At 34.0% G+C, this 18,513-nt stretch overlaps 1 protein-coding gene across 7 annotated transcripts in view; it reads right to left on the bottom strand.

The window, feature by feature from the left end:
• LRRIQ1 (leucine rich repeats and IQ motif containing 1) overlaps positions 1–18,513 on the bottom strand; it is a 103,157-nt gene that overhangs the window by 49,323 nt on the left and 35,321 nt on the right. For 4 of the 7 annotated variants that reach the window (XR_008431211.1, XM_053944087.1, XM_053944088.1 and 1 more), the window contains exons 18-21: positions 17,358–17,477; positions 1,167–1,291; positions 474–569; positions 50–135 (exon numbers count right to left, since the gene is read on the bottom strand). Coding sequence is in view for 4 of the 7 variants with exons in the window: in XM_053944087.1 (XP_053800062.1) it covers positions 50–135; positions 474–569; positions 1,167–1,291; positions 17,358–17,477 (427 nt within the window). In the remaining 3 variants the exon portion in view is untranslated. Of the gene's footprint in view, positions 1–49; positions 136–473; positions 570–1,166; positions 1,292–2,306; positions 2,375–4,210; positions 4,312–17,357; positions 17,478–18,513 lie in introns of those variants that run through there. The other 3 variants (XM_053944089.1, XR_008431212.1, XR_008431213.1) reach the window with 3 other exon arrangements.

Genomic DNA, 18,513 nt, shown 5'->3' with positions numbered 1-18,513 from the left:
GAATGGAAAAATAACATCAATATAAGCATTATTTTAACTGTTGACTTACCTAAACTTTTATTACTGTATTTTTTAGGTTTCATTTTATGGGCCCTCTTCAGCATTAGCTGTGCAGTAGAAATATCCTTAAAACCCCTAAGGGAAGAAAATGACTCACTAAATATTTCACATGTATTATGTTACACCAGCTGCATATTATTGTATGATACACTTTTCAAAAACAATACTGGTGTGTAGTACTGATCCATAGTATGAATCTTTCTGAGTTACAGAGATAGCTGCAATTCTTAACATTACATTATTGCAACTTATTAAGATAGTTTCCCAGACACTTACAGAAATAATTACAATAATTTTTACTTTGGTAGAAAACAGAAATTCTTCTAAAGTGTAACTTCAAAAAAGTAAGCAACAGCCAACTATACTATACTTCTTTTTAGAATTCACTGTGTAAATAAAAGAGCTTAACGTACCATTCTTCTGATATTTTCTCTTCTTTTTCAGACATAAATAAAAGCTCCTTTTTTTCTTTCCAGTTAGAAAGCTGTGACATTGTTTCCTTCCCTGACCTGGAAGCAAAGTATAAGTGCAATACTGAAAGGTAAGTAAATAAGAAAGGATCTGGGCTTACATTGTTTTGCAGCCTTTGTTACTCTTTGTTTGTGCCTTTTAAAGGCAATTTTGAAGCTTGGAAATGATACCAAAAAAAATCAATTTTAATACTCCATGAAGGTTTTATCTTGGAGAGTAATAAAAGTCTGCCATCAATTTGAAATGTTTACATTTCAATTACTTGAAGCATATTTCAGTCCTTTCACAGAATGCAGCTGTTAAAGAAATCCCTTTAAATCTTTATCTAGTCTTAAAGATCTCTATTTCAACATCTATTTCATAACATATATAAAAAAATAGAAGTTTTATGATTTATAGTCAAACCTAAATAAATAAAACTACACATATATATTCTTATATTCCTAATTACAGTAGTGAATGAAAAATAACAACTGAATTTAATATATTTGGTTTTAGAAAGACATTTTAACTCCAGTAATATCACATTAACCAAAAGTAGCAAAAGCATCAGAAAATAGGTTCTTCTCCTCCTTTTTATTTTTGTCAAATCCAAATGAACTAAATACAGTTTAAAACAATATAATTTAACTTACCTGCTATGAAAATGGATTTTTTCTGCTGAGTATGAATGTGGTCTGTTAGCACACTGCCAAACTTCTTGTGGTGCTAATGGCAAACTATTTGAATGTCCAATGGAATCTGAAGGCCTAGAAAACTTCTAAGAGAAATAAAAGGAATGCAGCTGATTATCCCCATAAGTTTGAGTTTAAAATGTGCACGAAAACCTGCACCAGGGTTTGCAGAGTTTATCACTATAACTGAAAGGATTCTTAATGGTGATATGCTCATTACAGACCTTAGTTTCAACTAACTGAATAGGACAAAAAGGTGATTTTAGTTACACTTAACATTCCCAAATATAATAAATTGTACATTTATAAGACTCTTTTCTCTTAATTGTAGGAAACAAAACATTAGTAATCCTATGCTTGTAATAAGAATACAAAACCCTACAAAAACAAAAAGCCAAAACTTCAAAGTTTATCTAGCAGACATTACAGTTCGATGACCTTTAGCTGTTCTGAAAACATTCAGCTGTTGTCATATAATGCAGATCTTAGTATTTTTAAAGTAGTTTGTCAACTAGCAATTTTTAATCCATTGCCAAATGTGCAGATGAAGCACATCATCTTTTTTTCTGCTACTGTGAAGTAAAGTGTTGAAATAAATCCAAAATAAAGAAAAAATAAGCAAATGAAAGAAAATCTAAAAGAAAAATTGCATCTGGAGATCAGGAGGAAGTCTGAGACTTCTAAAAGTAATTGTGTTTTTAAGTCACTAAATTGTCATATTAATCACCTCAGAATAGCATATCCTTAAAGAATGAATAAAGACTGAAGACTAAGTTGTTTCTGTGACATGTTACCTTTGGCCAGTGCAGCTGGTTTGAGAGCAGGAGTGTTTTTGAAGGGAAACGGGTGGAATCTAGAGTTAGCCATTCCTTCTCTAATGCAGACTGCATGAATGAGCAAAGTCAAATAGTGCACTGATAAAATCAGTTTAGTTTTGATAACTCTTGCAAAGTCTCTTTTAAATTGTCTTACATGCTTTGTACATCTTTTCAAGTTGTATATCAGAATTGCCACCTGCAGAGCAATCAGACTCATCATCTTTGGAGATGCAGTGCTGTACTGTTTTATTTTAAACAAATCAGATCAACAGTATTTGTGGGTTGTGGAGGTCCTTTTTGGGTTTTGGTTTTGCATAAGACGCAACTCCTCTTTCTCAGATTCCTGTAATTCTATGCCAACATTGTTAGTAAACACAAGTTATTATAAATGACTGCCGAACTTTAAAAAAATACAGACGTAAGATACTTAAAGGCATAAGGAATATGAAGAGCTTTGTGTGATGTTTTTGACTTACTGAGTATTTTATGTCCAGGTGTAGGTGCCTGATTCTGTCAAAGTTGTTTTTGTTGAACTGAATTAGTGAGTAATTTTCATTGAAATTTGGGGTTAAAAAAGTAAATTCTATATAATGCTATATGATTCAATTATGCAGTTTTATTTCTGATTACATGGATTACATTGGAAACTAAAATAATATTTGGAATGAAGAAGGGTGACAGAATTAGTTGCTAATTGGAGTCCTTAGCACTTTAAGGTAGAATTCAGTTTTCTTTCATAAAAACAAACTCTAGACTTTGTTTCAAACCCAACCTGTATATGACTTGCTTTTCTTATAAGTCCTTGAGGCTCTTTACCATGTCTTTTCAATGTATTCTGATAGGTGAAAGAACTAAATCACTCCCACACAGTAAGTAAATACCACTGAAGATTTTGGCTTGACTTACAGGGCTCAGCCGTTCAGGTTCTTCTTACTTTAACAGCAAAGAGTCTGGGGTTCATTCTTTTGAAAATGTCTACTTATACAACTGAACTATCTTCCATTCATAAAATATTTCAGATTGTACTAATTTCTGACCCTGAGAAATGGTCCTAAGTTTGGACACCTTATTTGTAGTTTGTGGAAACAGGACTTTGTACAGCTTTGGATTGGTGAACAAGATCTTCCAAGGTCTTTGGAAGATCTCATATTCCAGGTATTTTGAAAAGTTAGTTCAGCTACTGGTCACAGGATTTGGTGGGTCTAAGATCACTCTTTCTGTTTCCATTCTGATCAAGCTTTGAAAAATAATGTTTGATTTTATTTTCATGTCTTAAAATGGATGAATTCCTACATCTGATTGATTCCCTGCTTCTGGAATTTCCTGTTATTTGATTACAGTATGTTTTGGGCGTAATTCCTTTATTTAATAAATCTGGAAAAATTCGATGCCCTCGTTATTAACAGATAACCACTCTTCCCCTCCTCAATATTTCAATTAATGATAAATATATAACATTATCCATTTTAACATACCTCCTCTCTTGGGTAGTTGTATGTGTTAAGAAATCTATGTACATAAACTGCAGAGGCATGCAACAAACAAAATGTATCACATTCCTTAACTTTTGCAGTTATCTACAACCCACTAATTTATCTCTCTTCAGTGATGTGATTACTCTTATGCTGATAACCACTGAGTGGTTGATTCACACAATTTTCATTAAAAAAAAAAAATCCATTCCAGAGAGCAGACTGTAATAAATCAAATCCCAAAAGTAATCAACTAAATATGTGACATTGATACTATTTGAACATAGAAGACTGACAAGTTCATATCTCAGCAGAGACAAAGTTACAACAATCCATGTTTTACAATTGCCTGAGTGCTACGGGCAGAATGGTCAAAAAGAAAAGCTATGAAAAAGGTACAACGTCTGACGGAAAACTTCCAGTGAAAATAGATATTATTCCTCCTTGTGCTCTTTAAATTTACTTCTCAATCGCACTATGCAAATCATATTTTTAATTCCTCAGATGAGAATTTTTCACCTATTTTTCAAGACTGGGCACACAGTCCAGTCAACAGCGCTGGTATATACAGGTATATGAAAATATACCTATTATTTTCTTATTCCTCTGTTTGCAAAAGAATCAACAGGTGGGAGAGAAGTAGATTTCCACTTCTTGTACAATTTAAATGTCAATCAACTTAATCCATGTGTACAGTGATGTGTCCATTATTTACCTGAGTACTTAAAGGTCTTCCAGTAGCAGTGAATATTATCCAAGCTCTAATGTCAAATTTCAGGCCAAGCCTCCATGCTGGCTAGTTGAATTTTTACCTCTCTAGTTTGTAAAAGAAAATAAAACAAGCAAAAAACACCCCAAAAAATACCCCAAAACATACAACCCCCCCAAACTAACAAACAAAAAACTAAACCAAAACAAAAATCCCCTTGAGAAATAACATTCCAAAGATGCAGCAAATTTTTTGGAACAAGAATCACTTAGCAGTACATTGATTGAATCCTTTTGTTTTATAGTTGTACCATTACCCAATTAAACTCTTAATATTTATGCTTAAACTTTTCTCACTAATATTTTCCTAGCCCAGTGTTTGCCATTTATTAACTTAGTACTAGTAGTAGTTTTACTTTTTTTGTAGTCTATAAAATGTAATTCAGTGTCCTATGTGTTCAAAAGAAATATCAGTAAAAAGACAAAAGTATTAATCAAAGATACAAATATGCACAAACAAAAGAGGACAGCTTATTTACCATTTAAGTACATCTTTTACTCCTATGAATGTACAGCATATCATAAAAATATACCACAACGATGTTTGTTTTGTCCACAAAAATAAACACAATTGATTTTCAAACACTCCCTTCCACTATCTTTTGCCTGGACATTCTCACAGGACTAAGCTGAAGAAACTTCTGCCCACACCTTCCCTATAAATAGTCCTAATGAAAAGTTTATGACAGATTTACCAACACCTAAGGCTTAAAACTAGATCTGTTTGTACTGACATTGTTCACTAAGATTAAAGAACAACAATCTGAGATGAATTACAAAGCAAATAAAATGACAGTTTTTGACTCTATGGTCTATACAAACAGCTATAGGTGTGCTATGCTTGTATTTATTTCTAAAGCCAAATTAAGTAATTTCCTAAATACTGTAGCTTTATTCATATGTGTAAATCACACACAGTTTATTTAACACATATTAGTTCATCTGAAGATATCTTTTATGCTTTTGTATCGTCCATACTTTATTCCCAGTATTTGTTTCAAAAAGTCTGTATTAATTAAGTTTCAAGTTTCACAAACATACAAAACATACATAGACCTTTCTAATTTTTGTTGCACCTATTTTTTTTGATAACCCATTTGAAACAAATTTTTAAATTTTTAAACACAATACAATTATCCATTATACCACTCTTCAGGAAGAAGGAGGTGTGCATCCATTGGTGTTAGGGTTTTCTTTCTGAATTTTAATAATGAAACTTTAATATTATTAGCTATTTCCACTTATCCATTAGGATCAAGAACTTTTTATCCTGATTCACAATGCATGTTTTATCCTTTGAGACACTACTACTACAGGGTTCCTCCTTTGATTTTGCAGCTCATTAACAAACTCTGGAGGTTCAGGGATTTTTTTTTTCGTGGCATATTATATATAGCCTTCTTCATTTTGTTCCTCCTCCATTTTTCCAGTATTTACTCAATTGCTTCCTTTGCAAAATGCAGTGACTATTTACATCAAGCATTGAACTTCTGTAGTCTCAGAAACAGAATTCAATCCTACAACGATCAAAGTGAGTGATAATGGTTCTGCTAATTTTAGCTGGGTCTGAATGAGCTGCCCAAAAGTCAAGTTTTAGTGCAGACGTTATTTACAAAATCTAATCCAAGGCATTTTTAATATGCTCTGGATTACATTCTGGAGCTAAATAATCTTTTATAATATATCATGACTATACATGTAAATAGGGCTGTTCTGAGTCATATTTACACCACAAACAAAAAATAGTTCTCAGGACAGTGTCAAACTTACACTCAGGCTTTGAAGCGCTTCTACAAGCAACCGTCCAAACTGTGAATAATGCCATCACATATTGCCTTTCATCTCTCTGAGATCAAGGAGGATCACAAGAGCATAATAGAAACCAAACCAATTCCTGAAACTGTACTATGGTTTGAAGCAGAGGATGCAAAAAGGCATTAACAGTACAGGCTGAAAAGAAAGGCCAGCGTTTGACATCTAACAACTCTGTTCTAGTCAGAGCAAATATCCATCTACATCAGTACTCTGCTTCCAGATGAGTTCAGCAGCAGTTGCTTACGGAAAGAATGAAAAAAGCTGGACATGATGAGGAGAATCCTTCATTAAGTACATTCTTTTAGACCTTGGAAACTGGTAGTTTAAGGACTTTCTGCTAAAATCTAGGGAAATATTCCTCACCCTAAAACAGCTACCTAATTTCTAATGACAAATGTAACTATTCGGTCAGCATGTTTGCCATGCCATCTCTATGTCAGCCTAGAAAGAAGGCAAATCATGTATCTGACTCATAGGATGTAACTCCTGAAGCAGCGTAGATTAACTTCAAAAGGACTTCATGTTGGACACCACGGGAGCTGAAGCTACCCCAGGTTTCCAAGTGTGGTGGACCTCAGAATCACCACCTAAGAAAACAGTGAAACTATCTTTGAATATTAGGGGAAACTAACTCTTTATACCTCTTTCCTTTTTTCTTTCATGTCCTCATTGACTCATTCACTGTTTTCAGGACAGCAATGGTTTAGTCAGAAAAAGAAAAAAAATATTGATATTTATGTGGTGCATTTAATTATAAGGTATTTTCAAGTAAAATACCTAACAACAAGTAAAATATCTAAAACAAGTAAATTACCCAACAATATAGACAAGCAGAAGAAAGGTAACATCCAAAACATACCGTTAAGTAAGAGTAATGACTGGCTCATGATCATTATAACCTAACAGGAAGAATGGCAAGGGAAAAAGAAAAAGAATCTTCTACCAGAAACAGTATTTCCACATCAGAATTTCATAGAAATAGTGTGCGGGATCCTCTGCTTTGAAAAAAGAATCACTCTTCTTTCCAGTTCATCTGCATGGTTTTAGCCAATATGTTTTTCTGTACTTCTGGTCCCTTCTGCGAGGTAGGCCATTAGCCTCATCCTTAGGAGGAATGACCCTTTTTCAACCAGATATTGAAAGTATCTTCCCTCTCCACATTCAGATTTCTTTTCAATAAGAATACAATGTAATTAGAGTAAACAAATAAATGAATCAGGAATCTTTCCATTAAGTCTTCTCTATAGAATACAATTTTTTATAAAGTTCTCCAGGCTGGTGATGTCCCTAATCTCTAGTTTTTAATGAGTATATTTGAATAGTGCAGTTAAAATCTAATTCACTGAAAGACAATAAAAAAGGTAAAAGCAAAGACAAATGAAAGGCAAAACTTTCAACATCATTCTATGACTATTTTAAATAAGCTTACAAAAATTCTTTTGGGGCAATACATTCCACATGAAGAACTACTTTTCCTGATGGTAAACATCCTGTAGGTTAAATACTTGCTTAGAGTGGGAGGGGGTGTGGTGAGGCTGAAGGATCTTATGCTGAAAGTTAACCCTCTAGACACTCACAGCCAGCCCACTGAACTGTCTTTCATCTGGCAGAAAGCTGTAACTTTCTCTCTTGGTTCCTGGCAAACATATTTCACTTTGTAGGATATTTCATTTAAATATCATGCTAGTCCAGGAAAACATATTTAATTTATTTTTAAACTAAACTTATTTCTGCCAAGGCCTGAGTTTTTGCTGGGAAAATCTTCCCTTAAATCCTAAATAAGTTTTAAAAAAATTCTTAAGAAATCATGAATTTTTAGGTCTTACAGCTGAAACAGAAGAACCAGATCACTCTTCTATGCTCTTTTGTATATTGTTGATAGACTGTGATTGAAAACTTCCTTTGAAATTAAAGATCTGAATATATTTGTGTATTTAGCCTTTTCTTTCATCCAGTCCTTTGAGGAATCAGATTACTCTATGGACTAGTTTTTCTGTGAAACTCAAGTTCATGTGTAAAGCTTAGTTCAATGTTAGGAAGTTGAACATCAGATCAGGTTCAGACTTTATAAATAACTTCTAAAGCTAAGAAAATGTCAGATACGAACACTCTCAACTGAATCTTCTATTAGCTGCAATATTATTCCACTTACAGGACTGCAAAAATTCAGTCTAACTTCTACCATTTAAAATCTATATGTGAATGCATTAAACAATATTATAAAAAAATTATAAAATCTTTTAAATTAGATAGCTTAGAGGATACACATTTTACAGAAAATATATATCTGAATTTCAAGCAGCAGGAAAAATAGTCCTTTTCTCTGAGTTTGTCTTCCAGTATTTTTCACATATTTTATGTGCTGAAGATAAATAGGTTAGCACCCTAATAAAGGTTATTTTAACCTTTGGCAATGCTTCTTTTTCAACCCCGTCTTTATATTAGACAATATATATACATTAGAAATCTGGCTGCATTCTTATGACTGCTAAAACCAAACAAAGTTGCAAGCCAAAAAAAGTAGTGAGCATCACATGAATTCCAGAGAAACATCACAATGATTAATTGACCTCAAGAGATTTTATAGACTTACAAAAACTGGTTAATTATTAGAGTACATTCTTGTAGGAAAATGAGAAGACAAGGAGAGTTGTCCATTTCTAAGAAGGATATATTGATGATTATTGGAAAAATCACATTCTGTTAACAAAAACATTAAAGAAAATTTTATTGTAGGATGTCTTCCCCAAATGTAATTTTTCCTAATGTTTTAATAAGCTTGGAAAACTAGCTGTTGTCTAAAATTCTAATGCATATATATATATATATATATATATATATATATTTAATACAGGTACCAACGTGTTTACACAAATGCAAATAAAATGAGAAGAATTTATTGTGGAAAAGTAAATGAACAATGAAAATTTCAAGGACCACAGAAGTTTTCATTCAAATAAAAGGTTGAATGTCTACATACATAACTCTCCAAAAGTCTGAATCTTATTGTAGTTCATGTCAGTCATTCACGACCTACGTCACCTAACCTTTTCTAAAAATGCATTTTTCTCTTACGCCTGACAGCATTCAAAGGAAGTTCTGTGTCCTTTCTTTGAATACAGGAATAAAAAATATAGATGAGTAAATGGTAACCTCAACTTCAGAGGTTAGACATGATTCAAGTAAGCATCAGAAATGTATGCTTGAAAAATCTTTTGAGATATAAACCCCCACCCATCTCAGTAAACATCAAGCTCCTGGAACCTTCAAGCCACCCCTCAAAATGGGTCTAAGATCCCAGATATAGTTTTTCCCCAAAATGACAAGAATCTTCAGGACTTTCCCTTTCTGACTCTGGCACATGACACAAATTTTTGCTATGTCTCTATAAACCTTTTCCGAAGTTTTTCTACTTCTATGAAAACAAAGAAACAAAACTTTCAAGGGGCAATGAGCTAAAAACTTAAAAAACAAAACAGGCAAGGAACCCCTCAACCCTAGCCTTTGAATACTGTGCATTCAAAGAATTTTGAAGGAACATAACCCAAAATGTTTTATCCAGCTTAGATAATGAATACTAAAACACAATAAAAAAGAAAGCTGTGCTTCAGCTTGCAATTTTGTCTAAAGAAGGGAAGTCATGCAGAAGCACAGGGTAATAAAAAATAGACTAGTCATAAGTTTATAGTCATTTAACCTTTAACATGTTTCATAGTTCAGTTCACATGAAAGATTAGATTCAATTTCAAGACAACTTTTCCTTTTGGTTTAAAAGTCCCTATTTCAGGAAGAAGAAAAAAAATGTTTTGGAAGCTAAAGAGCAAAGAAGGGCTAAGTTATAAACAAAGATTTTTTTTGAATTTATGTTAACCAACCTCTAATTACACTACAAAATCCTTAATTCTAAGGAGGTACATCTAAATCATCTCTCAGCTTCACTTATACTGTCCTCTCCTCCTTATATGCCTCTAGCACTCTTCTGTGTTTCTTCTATTTGAAATAAATTATCCACAAGTGAATCTGGAAGTTGAAATTTGTTAAGACCTTAAATCTTTTGGGACATGTAATGATAATCTTTGGAAAGAAGCAGATGCTTTTGGATGCTTTCCTGGTTTATGGAATCAATAGCTACTCTTATATCTATATTAAAAAAAAAAAGTATTTTTCATGCAAAAAAAATACTAGAGTGATAGTAGGACAGTATTTAGCATTTAGGATTCCTTAGCACACTCTATTCTAGGACAAACTAAACATAAACTTAAATAGTTTTTAGCTAAATTAAGACTGTATTTTAGCATAAGAGGTGTTTGGGGTTTTTTACCATTCTTTGTTTACACTGTCAGAAACTAAACCATTGCATGAAAAGTCTATTATGACTACACATCCTTTTCTGTGAGACTGCTTTCTAGAAAGTCAGACCCTAGCCAACAGTATTGCCCATATATTGGACTTTGCACTTGCTCTTGTTGAATATTATGAGGCTCTGGTTAGCCTGTCTATCTAGCCTGGGCAGGCTGATCTAAAGAACACCCTGATCCTCCAGCATGCCAACCTGGAGGCAGCCCTCAATACAGTGTCATCTGCACACTTGAGGTTGCATTCTGTTCCATTAGACAGGTAGCTGATTAAATTTTTTACTGTTTTGGTCCCCCTACCATCCACGATGGGCTCCATTAATCACTCTCCACCAGTAATTATGACTGTGTAATTTTGCACCACAAAATGCAACTATTTGAGCCTGGGAGTGAAGTCAATTTTCCAATGACCTTATTGTCTACTTTTCCAGCCCATATCTCAATAAATTTTGGGAATAAGACTCTGGGAGACAGTCAACAGCCTTGCTAAAATGAAGGTATGCAATATGCACTGCACTCCCCTTACTCGTAATGCAAGTCACCTTGTGACAGAAAACAAGAAGGTGATCCCATGCTAGACTGGGATCACAATCACTTTCTTTCATGGGGTTAGAAATGGCTTCTGAATGCATTTACTCCAAGCATTCCCAGAAAGTGAGATAATGTTGATGGCTTCTAGTTCCCTGAATCTTTCTCATCAGTTTTCTGAAAATGGGTGCGATGTCTGCCCTGTTCCCGTAAACAGTAACCTCCCCAGTTGCTGTGATCTTTCACAGATGATAGAGAGTAACCTCAAAATGATACCAGGCAGCTTGTTCAACCCCCTTGGATGCATCCTATCTGTTCTCTTGGACTTGCATATGTTCAGGGGAGTTAAGCTGTGCTGCAATTGGATAACATCTGCTTTCTTCTAAACCCAAAGGATTTCAAGCTCCAGGCAATGAAACATGCAGAGATTCAAGTGCAAAGGATCACAAAAGCTGACACCTCACATTCCTCTTTGGTCCCCCACATAAGAACGGCTATTTAACTCAATAACAATATTCACTGGATCAATGGCTTCTTCTCACAGAACACAGACAAATCAAATAGATTAGGTCCTGAAATTTGTAAATAGGGACTACTAAAAATCATTTTTAATGGAAATCAATGTATGTGAACATGCTAAATATTAGACATATTTTATAACATTTAGAACATATTTTAAACACAACCTATATCTATACTAAAACATCATTACACAAAAATTAAAGAATTTAGGGAAGATATAATCAATGATTAGAGATCCTTAGCTCAGCTTTCAAGAGACTCCAGATGGAGATGGACTCATTGAGAAGAACTTAAGACTGTGTTATTGATTCCACTTATAACGATGCTTATGGTTTAGAACAATTTTCCTTTGAGGCTACAGTAGTGAGTAGAAGCTTCAAAGAACTAAAGCTTTTTTTTTTTCACTTACATTTTTCCATTGCTTGCCTTGCTTATTCAATTTTGATGCTTGACTTTGCCTTTAGAGATATAAGACTAGGAATTATAATTATTGCTATCCTTTGGTATGTCAGAGAAGCTAAATGTAATTTAGAAAAATACTACACCATTTGCTACATGTAGGTTCCAAATTATATCTGTAGGTTCATGCATCACTAGTAGGGTTTCCTTTGGGAAGTATTTGTTTGAATCTGGCTATTTAACCAAGAACTGGATAGAGACAAGTGATCAAGATAGGTTTTGTTTAAAAATTAACAGCATTTCAGGTGGTAGGAAGAACGGAGATCTCACAGTGTAAGGCCAGAAAGCCACCGGAGCACATCCAGCATAAACTATGAAGCTGGAGTGTTAGCAATAGCCTTTAGTAGCTGTGGTTGTGGTTATTTTTCCAGGTACTGACTTCTAAGCCCAGACAACGAAAAAATGAGATAAGCAGCACTCCTGAAAAAGGTAGAAGTTTTAGATGACCAGACAATGAATGGCATGCAACCCACTAACACAGCAGCTGAAGCAACAGGAACATATCAAGAGATTTTTGATAAACGCTCATGAAGAAAAAGATTGATCCTCCAATATATTGCTTAGGAGAGAGTTTTTTCCTCCTTTTTAAAAGAAGGGTATGGATCTAGTGAAGTTTTCAACAGATGCTTTTCTGTTTTCCTACAACACTGTAACTTTACGTGAAATTTGATGAAAAAAGGATCATATTCTTTGCAGCATATAATACAGAAAAGCTGGATGCTGATTTGACATCCATAAGCAATTACAGGAGCTAGACATATATAAGAGTGTCAAGATACAAGTGTTACAGAGACCTTCTAATCCATGGGCAACACTTATTTCCTGGCACTAGCCAGAAAACAGCAATCACTGTCACAAACTCACAGTTGTAAGTTCACAGTCTGAGATAAACCACATTATGAAGGATTATCAGAAAAGCAAACAAAACATGTCATATTGGTCTAGTTTGGACATGTGATAAGAAAATTAAAGATGGGAGACATGAGGAAATTTTTTTCTAATCACATTTTATTTATTAAGAGTTAGCACACATGAGCTAGTTCTTGTTCTTCCCACTCCTCAGAAAAAAAAATGAGAAGAAAGAAAAATAAAACTGCTACCTACCTGCTGTGGAAGGCAAGCAAAACATTAGGAATGGCTATGTGCCTGAGTGTAGGTTTTCAAAAAAAAAAAAAAAAAAAAAAAGAGAAGGAAACTCCTGGACAATAATTTCAAAGCTGTCAAAAAGGCTGGAAATTAGAAAATCTACATAATCATGCTCAGAAAAAGAAAACACTATCGTGGCAAGAATGTTATCTCTTTTGATGAACAAAGCAGTAATGGATTTCTTTATTACTTGGTTGCAACTTATGAAGCAACTTTCTTTTTAAAAAAGTATGACTAAAGTGATTTAAATTAAATTTAAAATGTAGTTTTTAAAATAGAGTACTTACTTGGTAAGCCATGTAATCATCAATATTGATATTTCTCTTGATGAGAATAAGATGTGTCCATATGCTTATTCAGTGTAGGAAAACAGTAATTTAATAAAAATAAAAAGCAGTGATCATTGCTCAGGGTAAAGAATCATCTAAAAACTCATCATATTTAATTTATTCAGCTTTCTGACACCTTGGCAAGTTTAGACATTTTGCATTTGGCTCACATCATATTTACATCAAGAAAACAACAATACTGAAATTTAGATGGTACATAAGTAAGAGCTGTGTCAAGCAAATGTGCTGTCAGATTTCATCCACCAGAGGTAAAGTGAACTCCGCCTTGTAGATCGTTTGCTACAAGGAGGGACTGCTGATGAAAGGTTGCCTTAAGATCAGCCTTCTGGAGCATGTAGGCTGGAATTCTCCAAAGTTCACATGAAAGATGTGAAGACATCACTAAATACCAGGCTCATACTTTGTGAAACATCTGTTGGCCAGATCTTTCATGTCATCTGGGATAGCCTGTTTGACATCGCGCAATCAACAGACACAAAACACTACTGCCATCAATGGCCTCTTTGGCAATGTATGGGAGCTGATATGAATACAGGAAGGTTATCAGCAATGGCTCAGGTGAAATTACTATTATTCATGCTATTGTTAGAAAGATGAAGCCCATTATGGACTTCTAGCCCAATCACATGCAATGCATTTATCATGTGATATGTCTCCTATTGCTCAATAGGCATAAATGAAGATCTTTGTCAAAGACTAGGGTTTTCCCCATGCTGATTCACAGCCTCACCTTCCATGGAACACTGGGTACACTGAGTTTATAATGAAGATATTAAACATTTTTTGTGAAGACTGATGCCTAATGACTTATTGCACTGTGATATTTACAAATGGTTTAGAAAGGTGCTTGCACAGTAGTGATTTTGTAGAATGTTAGATAACACCGAATAAAATCATAATTACTGATGAAACCCACATAACAGTATAAGAAAAACCTAAACCACTACAACAGAAAACAGTGAATTATTCAAAAAGCATTCAGACAAGATTTAAGACATTTGTATCAGTTTCCAACAAGGAAAGGTTTTTCTGTCCTTCTCTCTCATTTCACTCACCCTATACAACACTGAAATCTGCAGTACAAAATGGTATCCAAATATTTTTCTCTTCCTTCAAACCCCAGCATATGGGATCTCTTAGCCCAGCAATATGTACTCCTCCCTACACACTTGTTTGAGACACAACAGATAGCCACTGATACCATGTGTCATTACTTGGCTCTGCTTCAGCACTTTGCTATAAAACACTGAAACCAGAAAGGAAGGAAGGAATAGGAAGTATAGACTGTTCCAAGTTTCTGCTGCTTGTTTCTCCAAAAGTAGGAAGTCCACATGATTTGATATTACCCAACTGCAGAGAATGAAACAGCTACAGACACATGGAAACAGACAACCTAGTACTGAGTAGTCTGGGCTAGATAGAGCAGATGCCTATACTATATGCCTAGGATAGTTATGCTAGACATTTCTCAAAATCAACTTTTCAGCACAGCACAACATATACATTTGGAAAAAAAAAGAAAAAATATGATAAATATTGCAGGGTATAATTCTAGTTACAGTCATCAATGTTGAACATTGAAATATTCACTCATTGAAAAAAAATATCCTTCACAGACATATACACTGTAAATTAATCATATACAGTGCTCTGTAGAAAACAGATGTTGTTATATTTTTCCTCACAAGAAGCTAAGGGCTTGAGTAACGTATTTGACAACAGTCCACTGTTCAGCCTTTGAGTCTGCTGTGCAAATTAAAATGTAGGCTCGTGATTCACCTGTCATCATCTCAATGCAAACACTTCCTGAGAATTTCTCCCTAAATCCATGTTTTATTTCATTACTGATAAACTCAAAAATAATTCAGAGAAAAAGGAATAAATGTGTGGCAACAGCAGAGGATGATACAGTACAAATCTCTCTGAAATCAGCTGGGCTTCTTTCTCCTGCCTTCTCCATCCCTTCCTTTTCTTCCTGGCCTCAGGAACACCTGCTCAAATGCAATTGTCTTGTTGACAGAAAGATGGAATTGTCTGTGTAGTTTTCAGTTAAGCAATTAAAAAACCCCAAAACCAAACATGACAGGGTTATTTGGGCCAGAGAGAAACAAGAATGGCTCAACTGAATTACTGTGTGTAAAACTCTGGCCTACTGGCTGAGTAATTCAAAACAGGATATTTTCCTTCCCTAATATACGAACAGCTACTTCCTTCCTGTGTGAAGAAATAAAACCTTCAACGTTCTGCTTTTTATTATTTTAGAAAGAAGCCAGGGATCAGAGAACATCAACTAATGAAACTGTTTTGTATATGTATTTCAAATTAAAATAAAAAAATCCTAAAATTTAAGCCAGATCTCTATGTTTACACATACACATTTCCCATCTACCAAATGATTCTTGGAACTTCTGCCTCAAACTTTTTGCATGCTCTTAAATAAAGCAGTAATTCTGAAAACGTACCTTAAAATAGTTGCAAAAAAGGAGAAAAGATAAAATTACCCTAAGTCATCAACTCATTGGCGATAATTTCATAGAAAGCCCAGCTATTTTCTATGGGGAGGAGCTGGTAAAAGAAGCCTGGTATTAGATGACCAAAGACTGATCAACTGTAAACTGCACTGCACCAAACAACAGCATACTTGGCTTCATAACTCCATGATCCATACAAACATCTGATTATAAATAGTCCTGCCAGTAGCAGGGCTATTGCATCAACCTCCTCTGCAGCCTTACAGTGGAATACTGATAAATGGCTCTTGCAAAGACACAGCACCTGAATAAGCATATTCAGAGACAAGGGTTCATGAAAAAAATCTTAGTTATATCCTCTTAGGTCTCAATAGGCCACATTGATGTTAGTTTTCTTTGCTTTACCTGAAACCATTAAAAAAAAAAAAAAAAAAAGGCAGCCAATGAATGTGAACAATTAAAGAAAGCAGTTCTCCAGACAAGTACATAGGTGACTCATCAACAGCTGCCTTACTGAATAATATGCATACTGTGTCTAGAACTTCTCATATAGATTGTCTTTTGAGGCTATAAAGAAAATATTTCTTTAAAGATTCTTTTTCTTGTTTACTGAATGGCAATATTGATCCTACAGACATTTTTTATTTTTTACCTAAGTCTAGCTAAATTCAGTTTTGAATGTTATGTTATTTCCTCAAATTCCTCTGGAGCCCACTTTTATTTTTTAGAATGGAAGCTTCTCATCCAATTTCAATCCTTCTGAAACTGACAGAGTATTTCTAACTCTATATAACTTGTAAAAATAACTAGTAATAATTTCTGCTTATTTGGCATAACAGAACTGCTGTGTGGGGTTTGGTTTTTTTTTTTTTTTGTTTCTGATCTAACCATACTTCTCTTCATAATTTACTACTGTATTTAAACCTCTGATCTTTCTAGCACACTACATATAAGATAATAAGCCTGCTTCACCTTTTGCACCTTTTGCTTTGGGGATATGTTCTTTTTACTGGAATATAGCTGACATTCAGTGTTGCAGTTATTTTCTAAATTGATCTCATTCTATCATGAAAATAAAACAAATACACATTAAAATATTACTGAAATTATAATTTGTTACTAAAGTACTAAAAAGATAAACATTTTGGAACAAAAGGAACTGTTTCGTTATTCTCATTTGATTGCCCTTCAGCTGTAAAAATATAAGGCATTCTACAGTGGGCGTGACATTCAAGCAGAGTAAGTACCAGAGCATCTCAAAGAGCAGGAAGCAGTTAATCCAAGACAAATGCATTTAAATCAGCTATAAATAAGAAATGCTTCTTTATTTCTGGACATCCAATGTGTTAATTCTAGCCTTGGTAGTACTTTCCATTTTTTTTATTTCCAACACCTACATGATTGCTTAAGAAGAATAATGAAGACTTTATGCTAATTAGTGTGCTTACTTCAGAAAATGTGAAAGCATCCACATTAATTTCTTCATATTCATCTTCCACTTCATCACTTTTAACATGTGCAAGAGCATTGGTCAGTTTCTTTTGTAAAAGAAAACCCTTCCAAAATGCCTAAACAAAAAATTTAAAGCATGTTATACATAGCCATAGATCAAACCCAAATCCAGATTCTCTATATTATCCCATTAGGAAGATAAAACATCTTGGTCCATTGTTTAATAGCTCAATGATCTGTTTTTTGAACTTTATGTGACATTTAAAACTACAAGACAAATTAAATGCCAGCATATGTCTAAAGCTTAGAGTACTCAAGAGGCTCTCCACAAGCAAGCAGAAAGGAATCCTGCAACTCCCTCAACTACAAACCTGGGTCAACTAATTAATTATATGACAATTCCTTCAGGGACTATTAAAAACTGAAAGGAAAGCCTACACAAGAAAAACCTGAGTGCCAACTTTCAAATTACTGAGAATAAAAATACAGATGTACGAAATGTCCTATGGTTTACAAGTAGCAATTCTTGGAGACATTTCATGTAATTGACCGAGGTCAGTTACTCTCCCTTAACTGTCTAAGATCTTTACTTAAAAAAATATTACCAGTAAGCATAATCATCTCTAAGAAAAAGGAGCACATTAGGAATTAAAGTGCTAGAAAACTAGGAAGGGTGTTAGGAACACATGCCAAGCATAGAATCATGTCCAGCAAAAACATTACAGAGATCACAATGAGATAGATGGAATTAAGAAAACTCCATACAAGATGGCAACTTCTCCCCAAATCAGTATTTGACACCATTAGAATTCAAGATGCCCCAAGTGTTTAAAACACCATGCAAAATATTACCACTCTCATAAAAGAAGTGGTGTTGTATACCTTTAATGGCTCTGCAATGAAGGCACTAAAATAGGAAGGGTAAATCTCATATTCTGGCTTAACATGTAGATTATTAATTTTTAGAAAAAGTTTGTCTAACCTCATAAATTATTGAAAATGTTACTATTTTACACACATACTTCCTGATTATTATAAAATTACTAAAAGTTTTAGAACTGCTTCCTTATGATTTCATTGTTGTTATTTTTCTACAGGCCTTTATAAGCATCTAGATAAAATATCCTGATATTACTGAATGATCAAATGACA

This window comes from Vidua chalybeata, chromosome 5 (assembly GCF_026979565.1).
Source record: "Vidua chalybeata isolate OUT-0048 chromosome 5, bVidCha1 merged haplotype, whole genome shotgun sequence".
In the NCBI taxonomy this organism is placed as follows: Eukaryota; Metazoa; Chordata; class Aves; order Passeriformes; family Viduidae; genus Vidua; species Vidua chalybeata.
Note: the sequence above shows the minus strand (reverse complement) of the source record. Positions and strands in the feature narration are given on the sequence as shown.